General features: G+C 34.7%; 2 protein-coding genes and 2 long non-coding RNA genes across 4 annotated transcripts in view; 3 read left to right on the plus strand and 1 right to left on the minus strand.

Annotated features, from left to right (window-relative positions):
* Positions 1 to 349: 349 nt before the first annotated feature.
* LOC101736688 (guanine nucleotide-binding protein-like 3 homolog) lies at positions 350 to 9159 on the minus strand. The gene is made up of 9 exons (XM_004931946.5): positions 8873 to 9159; positions 8342 to 8637; positions 7399 to 7588; positions 6450 to 6674; positions 5725 to 5908; positions 4811 to 5033; positions 4389 to 4496; positions 2696 to 2863; positions 350 to 1310 (listed from the first exon to the last, which is right to left on the minus strand). The coding sequence occupies exons 1-9, from the start codon at positions 8889 to 8891 to the stop codon at positions 963 to 965; spliced, it is 1761 nt and encodes a 586-aa protein (XP_004932003.1). The 5' UTR covers positions 8892 to 9159; the 3' UTR covers positions 350 to 962.
* A 707-nt stretch (positions 9160 to 9866) lies between these two features.
* On the plus strand, positions 9867 to 11009 carry LOC134200946 (uncharacterized). The gene is made up of 2 exons (XR_009976074.1): positions 9867 to 10299; positions 10566 to 11009. It is a non-coding gene; the product is annotated as an uncharacterized LOC134200946 (long non-coding RNA).
* Positions 11010 to 11741: 732 nt separating this feature from the next.
* The window catches only part of LOC101746732 (uncharacterized), a 48085-nt gene continuing 41015 nt past the window's right edge, over positions 11742 to 18811 (plus strand). Inside the window, exon 1 of the mRNA XM_038018871.2 lies at positions 11742 to 12958. Within this exon, the coding sequence (XP_037874799.1) occupies positions 12160 to 12958 (799 nt within the window). The 5' untranslated portion in view covers positions 11742 to 12159. The remainder of the gene's footprint in view (positions 12959 to 18811) is intronic.
* LOC134200947 (uncharacterized) lies at positions 16746 to 17942 on the plus strand. Its single transcript, XR_009976076.1, has 2 exons — positions 16746 to 17260; positions 17380 to 17942. It is a non-coding gene; the product is annotated as an uncharacterized LOC134200947 (long non-coding RNA).

An 18811-nucleotide genomic window follows, 5' to 3' on the forward strand; every position in this document is an offset into this window, starting at 1 on the left:
CAATACAGATTTATTTGAATATAATCGTCTCCTTCAAAGAATACGGTTCAAAACCTGCATTAAATAAAGGTTAATAGTTAACCTGTTATTTATCTAAGATGTCGTTCCGAAGAGTTTTGTGACTGCCAATGGAATACAAAGTCAATAATTCGTTTTTCTGATTTACCAATCATTGTCCAAAAGTCAGATTGCCGCCTTTGATAATAGTCGACTCATATTAGTTATTTCGTAAAGTCAATACACCTTAAATGTATTGAGTGTATAGTAACTAAAGTAAATTTAACATTAATAATGGCAACAAGTAAGGCATTTAGAAAGATAAAACGTTAATTACGTAAAAATAAAACCATTTTATGTTCAGTTTCATTGCGTTTTAATTAACATTTCCACTTCACACAATTGTCGTGCTGTATACATTATTTAACAGATAAGGCCCACGAATTGGCGAACAATAAATACGTGGGTTTTTTCACAAAAATAATTACGTATCCATTGATGATTGAAATATCGACTTTATTTACAATTTCTGTTGATTCGAAGAACAAAAGTTCCCAGGGTCACAGATGTACATGTTCGATGTTTAAAAAAATACATATCTATAAGAATCTTTATCTTTTAAACGCTGGGGAATAATATCTTGAAGAACCTACGAAATGTATGGTAAACCTTATCCTATTAAATTTTTTTTTTTTTTAAATAGACCTTCACGATTACTGAGCAGAATGTTTAGGCAAATAGAGGCACATTAATTGCAATAATTCCTATTTATAATTTCGTGCGCGATTAGAGATCGCCATTGACCTTAATACGGGTATGAAGTATTTTAAATTATGACATGTTTTTTTTTTCTTAATTGGGTGGACGAGCTCGCAGCCCACCTGGTGTTAAGTGGTTACTGGTGTAAAAAATGTATCGGAGATTGATTGAAGATTAACATATCCCAATGGTGAGTACTAAGTGATCTACAGTGAGAATTCTTCTTTGAAATCGTAGTCGTCCGTGGTTATTGCGTCTTCTTTCGGGTATTTAGTCAATGTAACGTTCTCCAAGACGCCCGCCAGGTCGACGGCCTGCTTGTCGGACCTCGCCTTCTTCTTCTTGTCCTTTTTGAATTGCATTTTCCTCAGTTTATTCTGTTTGAGGTTCCCTTCTAGAAGCATCTCCGGGTCCGCCTTCGTCTTCTCCTGGGACTTGCCCGTCTTGTCGAGTCTGTTCCGTATGTTCAAGGCTTTAGGCAGCATGCTGGAATCTTCCTCGTCGACTTGCATATGGTCCGGTAACACCGCCGCGACTGGACCCGTGCTCGTGATCTGTGAAGTGGCAGTTTTGATCAAATAATCCGATATAAGGTTAGGATCAGTGGCGGATTAAAGGTCCAGAGCGCCCTAGGCAATCACTTTATCGGCGCCCCTGTACCGGCTATAAATGGCCATCATAATACTATAAATTTTAACTAGTTGTTTTTGCAATTACGATGACGTTGTATCATCAAACCCTAGACTTTAGTAGACCAGGACCCTTGTACTTACGCTAATGCGTAAATGAAATACAAACAAACCCGCAATATTTATAGATTTAGATTATAGGTCAGCATTTACTTCTTAATCGTCGATATATTATTTTCTTTATTTATTTAAAAAATTCTAAGTTCGCGCGCCCCTTGTAACTACACGTCCCTAGGTACGTGCCTAGTTTGCCTTACAGATAATCCGCCTCTGATTAGGATGACGGTGCTCAATAGTCGCGAGTGAGATTTTTTTTTCTATCTATTCACTGGTAGCCTAAGAAGCTATTCAAGATACGCCCGGACTGATAGATTAGCTCTCTTACTCAACCTGAGAGAATTTACTAACACTGGCCCTAGCAAGAGCAGGGCTTCGCAGAATCTACCATCGGATCGGAACCGCGACCCACTGAAAAGATCCGACGACAAACTCAGTGACGGTGACCAGTGCTTGAATTTTTTTGTATTACGCAGTTGCCGCTCGTAAACGCGCCTTATGTTATATTTATCAAAACTCCAGACATATCTTACATAATTAATGTAAATAATACTACAGACTGAAGATTCGATATCTCATTGCAATATTTAATTCCCAACTCGAATCTTTAGTACAGCTACCAAGTCTACATCGACCGGTACCGCACCGATGGTGTGGACTTTACTCCAAGTGCATACACTACTGCGTTTATGCAGCACACCTGTTCAGTTAATTCAAACAAGATTTGCTATAACATAAAACTAGTTACCAATAACAATAATTAACGATAAGACACACATGCCAGTTTGAACACCTGTTTATACCTATTATTATGCACGAAACGTGTATACAGGAGATGTGGAGCGTGAAAAATTGCAAAATTCATATCGCCTTTTATTGTTTGTACAATATACAATATTCATCACGATCGAATAGGTATTACGCACAGTGTGCTTAATGCGAGTTTTTTAACGTTCTCGATAACGTAAAAGTTTACTCAAATTTGGAACAGCGCCCTTAGCGGCAAGCGTAGGCAAACGTTCCAACTCCATACAAATTTGAGTAAACTTTTACGCTATCGAGAACGTTAAAAAACTATTTTAATTTTAAATTATTAAAGAAATATTTAATTGTCTGTTTTTAGTGTCGCTCTTCCTTTTAATCCACATTCAAATAATAGTGACTTATGAAGGTTTCACTTTATAAGCCCTTACCTTTATAGGTTCAATTTTAGTGGAATCCGTGTTTAGTGAGTTAACAATGTCAGTCTCCATGGCCTCGAAGGAGTTGATGTCGAACTCCTTCGCGATGGAAGCCACGATTTGGGCGTCCACGTGTATATCAGCGTCTGCTGTCTCGGGAGGCTCCGTGAAATAGCGTACCTGTTATTTCAACAAATTTACATATTAGGTGGATTATAATTGACTAGCGACCCGCCCTCGCTTCGCTTCGGAAACTGTAATTTATTATTGATTTCTCCACTATTTAATGGATGTTATTATACATATAAACCTTCCTCTTCAATCACTCTATCTATTAAAAAAAACCGTATCAAAATCCGTTGCGTAGTTTTAAAGATTTAAGCATACATAGGGACAGACAGATATAGGGACAGAGAAAGCGACTTTGTTTTATACTATGTAGTGAAGACACGACTGTATGAAGGGGATATGATACATTTTGTTAATTTTGAGAAAACGAGCAACAAACTTTTGTTACTTGTACTTTAGCTTCGTACATAACTCTTTCATCACATGCAATTTCTAAAAATAGCCTTTAAACCCGGAATTTTAAGGTCTAATATGGTTTATAGGCATATATCACCTTCATTCAATGTAAAAACTCACTAATCTTAAAAATGCTACTTATAACCCCTTCATTCACTCATGTCTTCACTTGTAATTATACTAGCGGCCCGCACCGGCTTCGCTCGGGTCTTTAACCAAAATTTAAAAATAAAAAATTATAATACACACACATTAACCCTTATATTTGCGGTCTCTAAAAGTAGAAAATTATAAAGATAGTTTAAATGAAAAAAAATATTAAACTTTATTTTCATTTAAATAATATTTGTTTTTATATATTTTTTTATTATTTTTATATTATTATCTTTCTAATTTTCGTATAAAGATCATACATACAAAACAAAAGCCATTGAGTTTATTGAGTCAGAGCTTCCTTGTACTGGCTGAGGAGGAGGCTTGGAAACTGGAAAGGCCTCCGGGCCACCAGTTAACCCACAATTATAAAAAATCTTGCTATTATAAATTATAAAAAACGATATTTGACGTTGTTTTCTTTTTTTCAAATAAATGAACACTTATTGTGGCATAACTATAATAGTCAGACATATGCTGGCGCTACGCTTTCTGTAAATAATAATGTGTTCTACAAAGTCGTAGTGCATTATTTTATTAGATGTAAAGAACGATGTAAAGAATATTTTAGGTAATTTTTTTACACCTTGCGTTACATTATTGGAGTCTTAGTAAGGATCCCTAATTAAAAAAAAAAGAATATAGCCTATGTCACTCGGGAATAGTGTAGGTTCGAAACAGTGAAAGAATTTTTAAAATCTGTTCGGAGCCTATTCAATACAAACAAACAAACAAATCTTTCCTGTTTATAATATTAGTATAGATTACTTTATTCTATCGTCAATAGTTTTCGCAGCGCACGCGATTTACAGAATATTTTAGGTAATTTTTTTACACCTTGCGTTACATTATTGGAGTAAGGATACATAATTTAAAACCTTGTGAAATCTTGTGTAAACCTTGTGACGAGGGTTCTATATCTCAGTTCTATAGTAGAGCGGTTTCCCCACCCTTCAAACACAACCATAAGTGTGATCATCTACTTTATTTATATTTTTAATTTAGTATGAATAAAATTAATACATACTTTACCAATGTTCCAGTCATTGAGCAATATTCTAGAAGCTGCTTCTTGGTCTGGAACTCCACCTTTTTTGAACCTTCCCATTCGTTGTGCTAGTTGCGCAAAGAATTCCTATTGAAACAAAAACACTTTAGCATGTTAACAGGTTAGCTTAATTCTTAAATAAATACCTACATATTTTATTTAATATTATTTAAAAAGTTTGATGAACTAGCAGTCCAATTAATCACAATCACTCACAGGCAACTAAATGACTAAGATGCTCCCTGATGCTGATAAAATTAATATCATAGAACTCTCAGAGAATACTGAGGATTGGAGTTCATTCCAGATAGCACGTGAATAATAAATCATCACTGAAACCGTACAAAATGCTTTTATATATTTATGACTAACGAACTTACGACATTACGAATTTCACTCACCTGAGGTGTACTGAAGTCTGGTATTCTATACAAATCTTGTAAGGTTTGCTTGTTAGCCCTCTGTAGGATAGCTGTAGCCGGTGTGACTGGGTCTTTTAGGCTGCCAACGCGGATAGCATTCTTGAGTGCTACCGTTGAATCACTCTCCGGGCCTGATTGGAATACTATACCAGGACTGTCCAGGATTTTGATCTTTGAATCTAGTTGGACAGTTTGCATTTGCCTGTGTAAAATTACAATTTTTTTTAGGCATTGGGCCAGAGATTATTTGACAACTATTTTATAACTATTTGAAGTCGTCGTGGCCTAACGGATAAGACGTCCGGTGCATTCGTGTTGAGCGATGCACCGGTGTTCGAATCTCAGGCGGGTACCAATTTTTCTAATGAAATACGAACTAAACAAATGTTCACGATTGACTTCCACGGTAAAGGTATAACATCGTGTAATAAAAATGCAAAATTATAATTTGCGTTATTACTAGTGGTAGGACCTCTTGTGGCCACAAGGTGGGTGGCGCATTTACGTTGTAGATGTCTATGGGCTCCAGTAACCACTTAATACCAGGTGAGCTGTGAGCTCGTCCAACCATCTAAACAATAAAAAAAACTTAAAAAAAAACTTAATCATTCCACATTCAACAAATCTAGGTTAAAGATCTCTTGTGTGCTGGAAACGCACGAGACAAGAACCAGTACATTCGAATCCCAAATACGTAATCACTTTCACAAAGGTACTGTGACCAGAAATCAGACCTAGACTGCAAGGTATGCTAGTCTGGGCAGGTAAGTGTAAGTTTAAATTATTGTAAGGTCCCAATGTAGTAATACAGTAGTAACGATAGCTTGTGCATTCTAAGACCTTGAATATTCAACCTATATTATAAATAAAATTAAGTAAATTGTCACTCTTACTTAGTTACTCCAGGAGTGCTACCCACATTACAAGCTTTGGACCGATTCAAACTATTGATTATAGAGCTCTTTCCGACATTTGGGAGTCCCACGACACCAACTGTGATTGATGTTTTAATGCCTTTATTTCGACAATAGTTGCCTAAAAGACTCATTAGTAACTCTGCACCAACACATGCTGAACCTGGAAGTATTTATTTATTTATTTTAAACCCTTTAAATTTAATAATACTGAAAATCTGAGATTCTAGCACTGCCTATAAATACAAAGTCTTTAAACTTACACAATGTCATGTAACATATTTATGATATTATTTTTATATTAATTATTATGCGTGCCATTTTTGAGGTATATCAGATTTCTGATTTTTTTTTGATTTGAGAAAGAAATATTTAACTGCTGAAAGTATCGGCAGATTGCCATTAATCAAGAGAATAATAATAATAGAAATATTTAACACGATTCACTAATGTGGATTTGGCATGAGCAATTGGTATTCTGTTCTTTATAACTTTTCATTTCTACATTTAGTTTAACTACTGGTTAACAGTCAATCGAGTGACATTGGATATGCCTGATGTCAACACTTCTTGGAGATTGACGTCCAGGGATTAGCAAACGAGAATAGTTATTAGTAGTAAAAAAGAATAAGATAACATTGTTAATATTTCAATCTCGTTCATAATTAGTTTCATAACACAGAGAAAATCAAATTGAGAATTACCCTTCATTTCTTTCTCTTTGACTATATGCTTCATCTTTCTCCTTCCAAGATTGTGTTGTTGATCCTGAGTAGAGGCCTTGAATGGAACTGCTGGTGCAGACTGTCTTAAATACTTTAACCATGCTGTCAGGTTGTCCCGGGGGACGAGATCTGCTTTATTGAGCACTAATACAAGACGTTTCCCTGATTCTCGCACTGCCTCTTCTACTTGTATACACCGTGTTCCTGTTTGAGTTAATTTTTGTTATTAAGTAAAGATTGATGATAAAAATTTTGTGATAGGACCTTATAACTACCTAATGTTTCACTCTATTCTGAATGCATTTAAATGAAAATGTATCTTACAAAGATATAATAAACATGTGACAAGTGAAGTGTGTGAAAAACTAATTGTGAATATGAAAACATTGTTAAGTTAAGCTATACTCCCGGGACCATAGAGGGTCACTCATAATATTGCAGGAACTTGATTTGATGCATTTGATGCATTGAAGTCGTCGTGGCCCTAAAGGATAAGAAATCCGGTGCATTCCTGTTGAGTGATGCATCGGTGTTCGAATCCCAGGCGGGTACCAATTTTTCTAATGAAATACGTACACACCAAATGTTCACGATTGACTTCCACAGTGAAGAGATAATATCGTGTAATAAAAATCAAACCCGCAAAATTATAATTTGCGTAATTACTGGTGGTAGGACTTCTTATGAGTCCGCACGGGTAGGTACCGCCGCCCTGCCTATTCCTGTCGTGACGCAGTAATGTGTTTCGGTTTGAAGGGTGGTGCAGCCGTTGTAACTATAGTTGAGACCTTAGAACTTATATCTCAAGGTGGGTGGCGCATTTACGTTACAGATGTCTATGGGCTCCGGTAACCATTTAACACAAGGTGGGGTGTGAGCTCGTCCACCCATCTAAGCAATATAAAAAATTCAAAATTTAATTATGTACCTAAAGGATCCCTTGCATCAACAATCTCAAGTATTACTTCAGCTTCAGAAATGACTTTTTTAAATTCTCTGTAATATGTTTTGAGTGAATTTTCCTGCTTCCTATCTTTTCCAAATTCAACATCTTGAGAAGGTTCACTATCTCCTTTGAAGGCCTCATGCACTTTTCCTCGAGCTTGCGCATTTGTAACCTGAAAATATGTTTTATAAGTTCTTAATTGATTGTTCAATATATTTTATTTCAAATTTAACAACAGATACTTTTTTAATTCAAGAATATACAATGAAAGGTCCAAGTTTTAATTTCAATGAAAACTTTATTGTGGTAATTTACAAAACAGCAACTGAAATATTGAAATTATTTCCACACTATAAGTATCTCATGAACATATTGCATAAATTTTTTGGCTCAAAATAATTTCTTAACTCGTCATCTGTAACTTGGCCCTTGCTAGTTCTCAACTGGTACTGTGTCTTCCCCTACCAGTGTATTTTTTTAGTAATTTCGTTGACTCACTTTCACTTTAGTACATGCTATTTAGTTCAAATATTTTAAATAAATCAAATGTTATTTTGTGTATTAATTTTGTTACTGAAATGACTATACTATTAGATTTTTTTCAAGCAAGCAAACTTTGTATTCTTAACAAGAATAAAGGTCTTTAAACTTGAAGCCTGAAATTAATATCTTTTTTGCTTAGATGTGTGGATGAGCTCATGGCTCACCTGGTAGTAAGTGGTTACCAGAGTCCATACACATCACAAATCTACAAAGTAAATGCCACTGCCTATCTTGAGACATGAATTTTGAAATATTAGTTTATATAGAACAACAGCTGCCCCACCCTTCAATCCAAAACGCATTACTAATATACTACATTACCAGATTAATGGGTTGAGAGCTCTTAGTTTTGAAATCAGTGTCATGAATTATTGAACCTTACCAATGTGTTCAGGTTGGTGCCACTTTTTTCATTCTTTTTTTCTTCTAACTTTTTTTGTTTGTCTAATTTTGCTTGTTCTTTTCTCTTTTGTCTTTCTTCCTCTTTATGCTTTTTCACAGCTTCAACTTCCTTCAGTATGTCTTCTTTAAATGGACATATATTCGGAATTTGAATTGGCTTGGTTTTCTTAGATTTAGGATTCTTTTTAGCTTCTTTACGTTGCTTACGATTATGCTCTTTCACTTTTTTTTCTATTTTGTATCGAAGACGTGCTGGTTGACGTTTTGAAGGTTTTTCTGTTGATTAGAGTTGAGTGAAAATTTTAGGTTTAATTATACACGATTTTCAAAACATAACCTAAGATACTTAACCTTATAAATTTTCAACTTAAATGAAAGGATTTAGAAGCTGATTTAAGGTTTAAAAATGCAAATTATCAATACGTTTATTGAAGATACAGTTAATTTATTGTTATTCACATTGGAACCTCAGTTTTAACATAAAAGGACTATTTGTATATTAGGTACTTACTAAGTTTAAATTTTGCCATATCTGAATGTATATATAATAAAAAACTAACTTTTACAGTAACACCATATGTCAATTAATAGATGAAATAGGTGTTATCTGCCTATATATAGCTCATTACTTTTAAACTTCCAATTGTTGTAAACTCAAATTGTCATAGGTTTTTATTTAATTTAACCGCGTGTGTTTAAGTGTGCTACAGAGTACAGCTGTGTTAATTTCGTATATTTGTATAATCTGTGCATGCCATAGATGAAATAGAAAAATGTGTACTTAAATATTATCTATGATGTGAACTATGAGATCGCATCATACAATTACTATTTTATTAATAGTGTTTACCTAACATGTTTTATGTTGAAAATGGAACATATTTTCATGACATTGACCTCTCACTGGTGTCTATTAAACAGGATTTAGTAAATAAAATGCACTGAAGTCTATATAGGTCTATGATAAAATGGTAGATTTTTTGGCGGGTACGTCAGGATCTGAGTTGTGAGAACGGTTTTATTTTGTTAATAATTTAAGTGTATCTTCATTTTTAAACGTAATTGGCTTATTAACCTTTTAGTATTCATGAAAGAACAGAATTGTAGGAAAATGAAATAAAATTACAAATTTCTTCAAATCGTTAATTGTAATCTCAATAAATTATCAAAAATTTGTTTTTTGAGTATTAGGTTTCTTACTCGATCTCGCTAAAATGATGTGGTAGTAGTGGTAGAGTGCTTCAGCTGGGTTAAAAATAAACATATTTTTTTCGTGATTTGTGTAGATAAAAAATATGCAGTATTTAAAATTTCCTCTATTATGTACGTTTATTACTACTCATAATAGATTATAGTGCTAATTGTAAAATCTTATTTTTATTTATTGACCCATCTGATGGTGAGTGGTTACCGTCGCTCATGGACTTCAGCAATGCCAGGGGCAGAGCCAAGCCCGCTACCTACCAAAAAAAATCTTTCCACTTGCTACTAAAGCGCCACCTTAATCGTCTCCTTGAGCAAAAATTTTAAATACAATGAGGTGATTCTTCTTACTGTTATCGTTCATAACTTTCGAACAGTAAGTCAATGTGATTTATTGCTTTGCAACACTGTGAAATAGTTTTTTATAACCTTGAAAATTATACCATCTTTTTGGCTTGGTTTGGTATGTAGGTATATAATGGAATCTTTGAACGTGATTTTCACCCCTTCAAAATGTGGTATTGATTTGAAACTTGGCTCACTGATCAAGAACCGATGATAATTTAATAATTTAAAATTGTCCGATCATCCTGATCCCATGGAGTTAATAAGTAGTTGTATAGTAACTCTATGCCTGATCCTCAGGATTAACGTTGAAAACACGATTGTGTCTTGTGCCACATACTAAGGCTAGAACTACCTACGCCTTACGTCCCTTCTACCCTCCTGATATAGGTACGATAGCTAGATAGTTTCTATTTACTATGAAATTATTGTCTTTAAAGACTAAAAGCTAAAACAAAGAATAGGTACTTTAAAAAACCAAGAAACCACAGTTTTGTAACTGAAGTTAAAGATATAATAAATTTTCTCTTGTTTTTTTGATTTTTAAACGGTTATTTATTTTAAACTTCCACTAAAGTCAAGTAATAAAGTTATTTTATTATACTTTGTGTATTTTTGCTATGTTACATTGATTAATTATACTTATATTACTTCAGCTTGGATGGACGAACGGGATCACGGCCCCCTTGTTATAAAATGGTTACCGAAGCCCAATACCGTCTTTACCATAAGGGCACACGGGTCCGTGCCCAGGGCCCCCATTCTCAGGGGGCCCCGAAGAACCGACAATTTGGTTACCAATTGTAGTCGAGAGCGGTCATTTTCGCAGCTTAAGAAAATAAAAAATGAATTGCGAACAACAATGTTACAAGAACGGCTGAGTAGTTTGTCAATTATGGGTATAGAAAGTGATATCCTTCAAAAAATTGACTTTAAAGATATAATGGAATATTTTGCTCAACAGAAATCCCGAAAGAAACCATTATCGTAATCGTAACCAAAAAACCAGCAGCATTCTAATATAATTAATATTATTATATCATACTGTATTAGATTACCTATGATAAATGGTCATACTCAATAAAAAAATGTTATTATTATTCGCTTTTTTTACTTTCCAAAAGGGCCTGAAATTCTTGTGTGCCCAAGGGCCCCAGTCTAGTTTAAGACGTCCCTGCCGAAACCCATAGACCTCACAACGTGAATGGCGCCACAATTGAGAAATAAGGTCGAAGCTTCAATCGGAAACCATAAACCGGAATACGACAATTTCGCGGTAGAAATGGGCAAGACGGTGCTACCTGCGGTTCTATAGTACTCCCTACTGCCAGGGATTTTTTTATTGGTTTTCAACTGAGGTACCTACCTACCTCTGAAATTTCACTTAAAGTTATTCATGAAGTATTATGCCTAGCAAATTAGAAATACTGACGCAATTTGTATCAATTTTAATTATAAATTATTAATTTAATAATTTGAAACTAAAAATGTTAACAAATCATATTTTATGAACAGTTCTGCGAGACACGATTACCTATTTTATATTTAGGTTATAGAATTTAAAAACAATTCATTTTGTAACGTGTTCTGTGTCCATTTTATGAGAAACAATAATTTTTAGTATGAATCCAATCGAATAATACTGTTATGTCTTATGTCTATGTCCGCACCCGAATACTGGTTGACTTGAAATTAAACTTAATTTAATGCACTGAATCAGGCATATCTCGGTGGGTGCCTCCATGAATGAAGGTATGAAAATTAATGATGTCTTGCTACTTCATTTATATCATAGCGCACTTTATAAATAAACAATGAAAATTGTGTAAACAGAACACGTCGTGGCGAGGCTAATGCTCATTCATCGTCCGTTTTGTTGAATGGGTTCGAATGTGACCGCCGGGACATGCGACGCTCTTTGTTCAAGCAGCAGCTGCTCGCTTGCAGAACGGTCGTTCGAACCTGAACAGGTAACAGAAGCAACAGGTCATTTCCACGGCTCGCAAGTCGGGCCTTAGCTCGGTGCGGCTCCGGCTAAAACTATCTTTTGTTGAATTGTTTGAATTTGCTCGTTTGAAAATCATTTGCCAGTCGCGCTCCGAACGTCGCTGTGAGAGCACGCCCTGTTGGAGCGCTAGTTTAGAGTCGCGCGTAACTTTCGAACAATCCTACGAAATATAAAACACGAGTGATGTGCGCAAACGCACGCTTCGGTGATTTTTTAGTTGGTAGACATTCGTGACAGTACAAATGTCTCCTAGCCTGGAAGGCATTATGTTCAACAGGAACACAAATCTGTCGGCACGCCGACCACTGTTGGCGGAACCGCAAAAGCCTCCGGTGGTGGTTCCGCGCGTACCGCCCCGCGACATTGGCCCACACCGGCCTCTGCCGGCGCCGAGAAACCTGCCCGATTATCGAACCGATTACAGGAAACCATCGAATGTCGAACTTGAAAAGAGGCTGCAGGAGTCACGTGCCCGAGAGAAAATCAGCTATTTTCAAGACAAAGTAACTCCTCCCGAATTGAATTTGGACAGACGAGAAGCAGAGCTCGTGTTCAGGTTCGATAACCACGAACCCACGGAATACTCGACAGCACAATACCGAGCTCCGACAGTGCATTATGCGAAACCTCCGATTCCAGCAAATGGGATAGCCACTCGTCCTCCGGAACGCGACGGACCTTTTGTTTTCGGAATACACAGTCCGAGTCAGTTCCCCATCCCCAGAAAAGACGACGATGATTACGATTATTCCGAAGTGACCGAAGAGAACGGTCGTACTGTGATACGCGATGATGATTCAGAGGACTTAAACTGTTGTGATAAAGTGAACGACTGGGCAGTGCGGGACAAGAAGAACAGGCGAACTTTAAATCGAATGTTTCAAATAAGAGACAAAAGGAAGGTGAAAGGTGGAAAGAAACAAAAAATTAAGTGTGTGTTGGTTGGTGATGGAGCTGTTGGCAAAAGTTCTTTGATAGCGGCATACGCGCAGGACACGTTCCGGGAAGAATATCAGCCAACAGCATACGACACATTCAACGGTAAGATACAAAAGCAACCAATTTTATAAACAATAAATAATAATTTCCAGACAAAAACTACCGAAACCAAGGTTTCTAAATTCGGCTTAAATAAGCGCGCTAATTGTTATGTTAATTGAAAATAGTTTGACAATCAAGACAAAGACCGATGTGACTAGTGAGTTATCGCTTGCGACCCTGATTTCATAAGATAATTGAAGTGATTACTGGCTAAATTATCGTCTGCGGCACGACGGCACCACGTTATCGTACTGGCTTAGCAAAGTATTTTCATTTTTATTTCGTTAGCAATGGCGCCACAAGCATTATACAGTTACCGAAAACCGTTTCATACTTCAGTAAACATTAAAATTATCTTAAATAAATTTGCTTTTATTGTCTTTGCTTAAATATTTTTATCTAATGTAAATTTATTGTGCCTTTACACTACCCATCTGCGATACGAAATGTCACTTTCATTATGTAATATGAAATAACATTGGTGTCTAATCGGTTGCACTAGATACCTAAGTAATTAGATCTACATATTTTAAATTAACGGAATAAAATAAATGAGCGCTCCATAAAATATTTACTTCTAGTTGAACTAGACATTAATAACAATGTATAATACGCTAAATATTTTATAACATAGTGTACAATAAAAATGCAACTGGAGTCAACGACACAGGCCAGACGTTTCTGTAGCGTTATCAACAAAAGAACTTGTTTCAGACGAACGTAGCTCCACGCCCGAGACTTATTTAAAATTCTTGTTACGCTTTCTCATTTCGATTTGTAACGAACAACCTCAATATTATTGTTGTATTTGATCGATGATTTAAATTGTATCATTGATGATATCAGCCATGGTACTATTAGGGTTCTGTGTTTTTGTTTAATACATAATATACTTTTGTTTAATACATTGATTAAACGTAATTATTATTGAGAAATATCATTAAAAATATGTTTCGAGAAAAGTTGACTATCGTCTTTTTGCATTATAAGTGTACAATTTCCAAAAATATTCAAAATTGAATTAATATCGGAATCATTTGGCATCACCAGTATTTTTCTCATAAAACTGTCAAAAGAGCGTAGTTTAATTTTTTTTTTTTAGTTTACCTATATTTTGACTACCATTAACAAAATTAATACATAATTTTATCTTACTTTAAAAGACAGATAATGTAACTGGTAAAATATCAAAATATAAATGTTGCAAAGATGATTAATATTAAAAATATCACATGTTAAACCTTTAAAACACTTTCCTGTGAAATTAGTAAGTTTTTAGATTACACAGTTTTAATGCGAGAAGACGATATGTATATTGTACATGTTCATATTAAAAACGAATCCTTGACTGTTAACATTTCCCCCTTGCTGTCCTTGGGCTGTAAGGCCTTCGAAAGCGCTCGGGCAGCTGTTAGCGAATTCCACCCTTCCTGGCTGAGTCCATGCTCGCCCGTCCTAACGAAACTGGAAAGGCCTTAGCGATACCAGTTATCCTTCCAACGCAAAACGAAAGTTATTGGACTTTTAAATGCTTTTTTTTTTTATTTTGTTACATTTGTTAGCTACATTTGGTTAATTACCCATCCATTATATCTTTTAATACATTACATGTGTCGTTCAGTTCAATCGTTTTTATTATTATTTTTATCACAGTACAAACATGTTACTTGGAGCAGTTTCGGTTTTTTTTTCTCGTCATGATCGTATCACTGAAGTCGCTTCATTTTGATATGTTATCTTTAACCGAAGGGATATCGGTTTTATGAATAAAATTTTGAAATTATTTTCAACAATGATTGTCGGAGCGGTTCATTTGGAATTATAAGTTTATATGTACCAGTTTTTATATTTAAAGTATGGGGGGTAACGTGAGTTTTTGGTCGTACATTCCTAATTCAAATCAGACCTAACTTATGTAGACAAAGGAAGAATAATATATCCAAAAAAAGAAGAAGAAAAAAACTCCACAGATTCCCATCATACCTGCACGTACAAAAGGTCACAGACCCTGTTTAAAATGTAGTGACTATCCCGAGACCAATTAATACTACAGTGGACGGAACTCGGAATACAAAATAGAACAAAGGAGACCTCTGACACTTCGGCTTCATTAATCAAAACGTTGCCAGGAAAATATACATAAAACGATGACTAAACCCCCATTAATTCATATTAATGTATGAATGTATGATGTTAGAATAATCCAAAATATAATGGACAATGAAATGATTACGTGATCCACTATCAGAAACACGTTGTGACGATAAAAACCGTGAAAGCAAGAAGAACATTTTGTGGTTAACCGGTTACATATAATAAACTCAACAACCCACAGTACAATGTAATCTTTACGAACAATGCAAATATTGAGGCGCAGTTAAAACCTTTACTCCGCCTTCGAGTTTTATATTTCGAGAAAATAAGCTTCCATTATTATTTAGCCGTCTAAAGAAAACCACAATGTCTTTAAAATGGGAAGCCAAACTTTAGTGAAAGTTCTCATAACCTCGGGCGCCCTTGGTCGATAAGAATTTCAGATAAAACAGTTATTAACTCATCTCTCTCTCTTAATGGTGAGTTAATTAAAGGAATTGACGCCGTTTTTTGTTGTAAACGTCTTCTTTCATTCTTTTAATTTATTTTGTAACATTCTTTTGTGATTGAGTTTTTTTTATTTCTAAGTTAAGCGTCTGGATGTACTAATACAAATTCGCAATTAATTACCTATCATATACCGCATATAAAATTCTTTTTTATACAGTTTTTAGATAAATACTTTAAGAATGTGTGACGGGTCATGTTTATTTTCTTAGTATTACGTATTATCCGGATGATTTTCTTCTAACGAAAGGCTGTCTGCCTACTAATGTGAAAGTCTCAGACAATGTGCTTTCGCTGTTTACACGATTCGCATGCGAATTAGGTATCATACGTTTTAGATAATAAAATACGTTGTCTTTTCAATGAATAGCCTCATCGGAGACCATTAGTTCGCAGAATATTTACTGTTATTGCTTAATATGGTCCCTAGTATTTTTTATTCCTTGGACCTTCTAGTATTTTTTCCTTCCATCAGTTCAGACCAGAGTTGAAAACTGTTGCTTGTCTACGATGCTACCTCCCGACTACTTCAATCCGAAATCACTGCATAGAGTATAAAAACTGTCAATCCACTCAGTACAGATTACTACCCTTGTTAATATTAGCCAACAACTAGTAGGTACATTAACATAATTTATCATTAATTAATTATCTACGTATTTATTAATATTATTTTATGTGAAGCATAGATATATATATAGCCTTTAATATAGAAGATAATACATTTTCTAGAACACTAGTTGTGACCGTGGCACCCGGCAGCCAACAGGTGTTTTGAAATGTACCTACACAATAAAAAACGTCGATTCTTCGACGATTAACTTTTCGTCTTCGTCGATTAATCTTTGTATACATAACAATATTTTTTCGAATTCAAGCGTTACATATAATATTACAATATATTTAATTAGAAATTTCAGCACTATTTGTTTTAAGCTTCGTTATTCTACTTGTTGACACAGAGCATTCAATACTAAATTAATATGTATGTGTATGTAACTTTCAAACTCGTAGGTAAAACTACTTTTCTATTAATTCTAAGGAATCTTCGATCTTTAAAGTAGGTCAATTGTTTTTTTTTGTATTTTTTTTTTATCTTGAGCAAATTGAGTCAGCGTATTCAAAATACCTCATTTTGTTACATTTCTAACAACAAACATTTGAAACCTACGTCACGTTTCGCGATCAACGAAGAACTAATGAAACATAACAATGAAAGTAGGTAAAAGATGCTCCTTCACCGCTGTGAAATCACTGGATAGGCTAGCAATGTATTCTGTTTTAAAATCCTTATTAAATCAAAATATACTTTATCCTTATTCAATTAAGAACTTTTCAGAAGATTTTTCATAAATGTTATTCTTAAGTTTGAAAGAAGAGTTTATTCGAACACTAACTAATGTCATTTAAAGATCTTAGTTGTCTTATTCTTCCATACTGAGTACCAATAGAATTATATTTTCATTTATTTTATAAATTCAAATCTCACGTTAATTTCGTAACCGCCTTAAAACAACAATTATAAGAAAAAAAATCGTAGTCGATAGGTTCAATGGCCTCCCGGCTATTTATAACTCTGAGTAGGTGAATTAAACTGAAATCAAATAAACAGTTATAATGTTTTGATGTGTAAGAATTAACACGAATAATTTTATTATTCTTTATAACGTGTGGGTATTACGTGAGATGTTTTCATAGTAGGTGAGTATCAACACCTTTTTGTCAGAGTATTTTAGTGTTAATGGCATGTGCATAAGCCTAAAATAGATAGTTGAAATACATTTATGATTAAGGCGTAAAGTATTTGTTTATTGCACTAGATTATCGAACAAACTCACGACTCACATGGTGTTAAGCGGTAATGGAAATCCAAGTTAGTCAATTCAAGTAATTTGTCGAAGTCAGTGTAGTAGGTAGATATTTTGTTGATTTTACTCACACATCTGTGCTATAGTTTCGCTACGGGAAAAAGGCCTTGTTTATAGCATTAGATGGTCCACCAAGGTCACAGTTCAGAAGGGGTTTATCGGTTACCGGTATGTGGACATCACAACGTGAATTCCGCCATGCAACTTGAAACATGAGGTCTAAGTCTAAGTAAGTGTATTGGATAAAGTTTAACTCTTCGAGCCGGAAGGCATGGTTACTTCTCAGTAGAAATAGGATGATAATCATATTTTTCATCCATATGTTAATACGTGAAGCAAAAACTTTGTAGCCCTTTTTCTGAAAATTGCGCAGACGGAGGAGTATGAAATTTCCCACATTTATAGTGAATATAGAAAAGGAGTGCAGAATGCTAATCTTTTTTTTAATTTATGCATAAATAATACATTAAATCAATAAAGGAAACACACACTACCATTTATTTGACACACACGCATTTAAACTCTTTTGTTTATTGTTAGTCTGTGGTCAAATTGAGAATAGATGAATATTGTTTGTTTTTAATATTATTTTCTATAGTCTTGACGAAATCTGTGATTGTGAATTATAGTCAAATGTGGACTGAGTGGCCACTAGTTTTGGTAATTAGAGATAGACACCAAGACGAAACATAAGTTTTTAAGCACGTAAATTATATTTGTATACGGTGACCGGATCTTCTCGGTGATTCATTCAGCAAGGCTAGGATAGTGTTAGAAAAGGTTGAGCCCTGTGAGCTCACCTACTAGTCTGCGCCTAGTTAGACCTTTAAGCTACCAAGAATTAGTTAGGAAAAAAGTAAAAAACATTTCATATATACAAAATTCAAATCCAAAATTGGTACATTTTTTTCGTAAACAATAAAAAAGTTTTCATTTAAGATGATCATGGCCGTTCTAAAAATAAAAGTATGTAGTTCTATTCTTAAGTTAAGCGGTCAATATTTTGATGACGTCATCAAAATGTTGAGTCAAACTGTATTCAAACGTTTTTTTTCTTATTTTTCCTTCTTAACTATCATTAGCCTCGAGGGGGCATTTTGGTTTCGCCTTAGCTGGTAGGCGAGTTCACGGATCCACTAAGAAGACCCACGAGAAACTCAGTGAGTTAAATATTAAACCAAAACCATATACATATTCCATTTTGAAATCTACGTTCAACCAGAACCTAAATACTATTCAAATGCTTTTATTCAAAGTAAGATATGTAAATTTAGCTATAGAAAAAAGTATTTTATCCCTTATAAAGACTATTCAAAACGAGTATGGCAGATGAAGAGGCAGCCCTATTGAAAGGGGAACGTCGGGAATGTGTTGTAATTCGGGT

Source organism: Bombyx mori, chromosome 22 (genome assembly GCF_030269925.1).
Source record: "Bombyx mori chromosome 22, ASM3026992v2".
Lineage (NCBI taxonomy): Eukaryota > Metazoa > Arthropoda > Insecta > Lepidoptera > Bombycidae > Bombyx > Bombyx mori.

What these genes read in the sequence shown, in the direction of transcription:
- LOC101736688 (XM_004931946.5), bottom strand. An exon ending in TGATGCAAGGGATCCTTTAG is followed by an intron (nt 6,675 to 7,398) that starts GTACATAATTAA and finishes TAACTCAAACAG; the next exon opens with GAACACGGTGTATACAAGTA. An exon ending in CAAAGAGAAAGAAATGAAGG is followed by an intron (nt 5,909 to 6,449) that starts GTAATTCTCAAT and finishes AAATACTTCCAG; the next exon opens with GTTCAGCATGTGTTGGTGCA.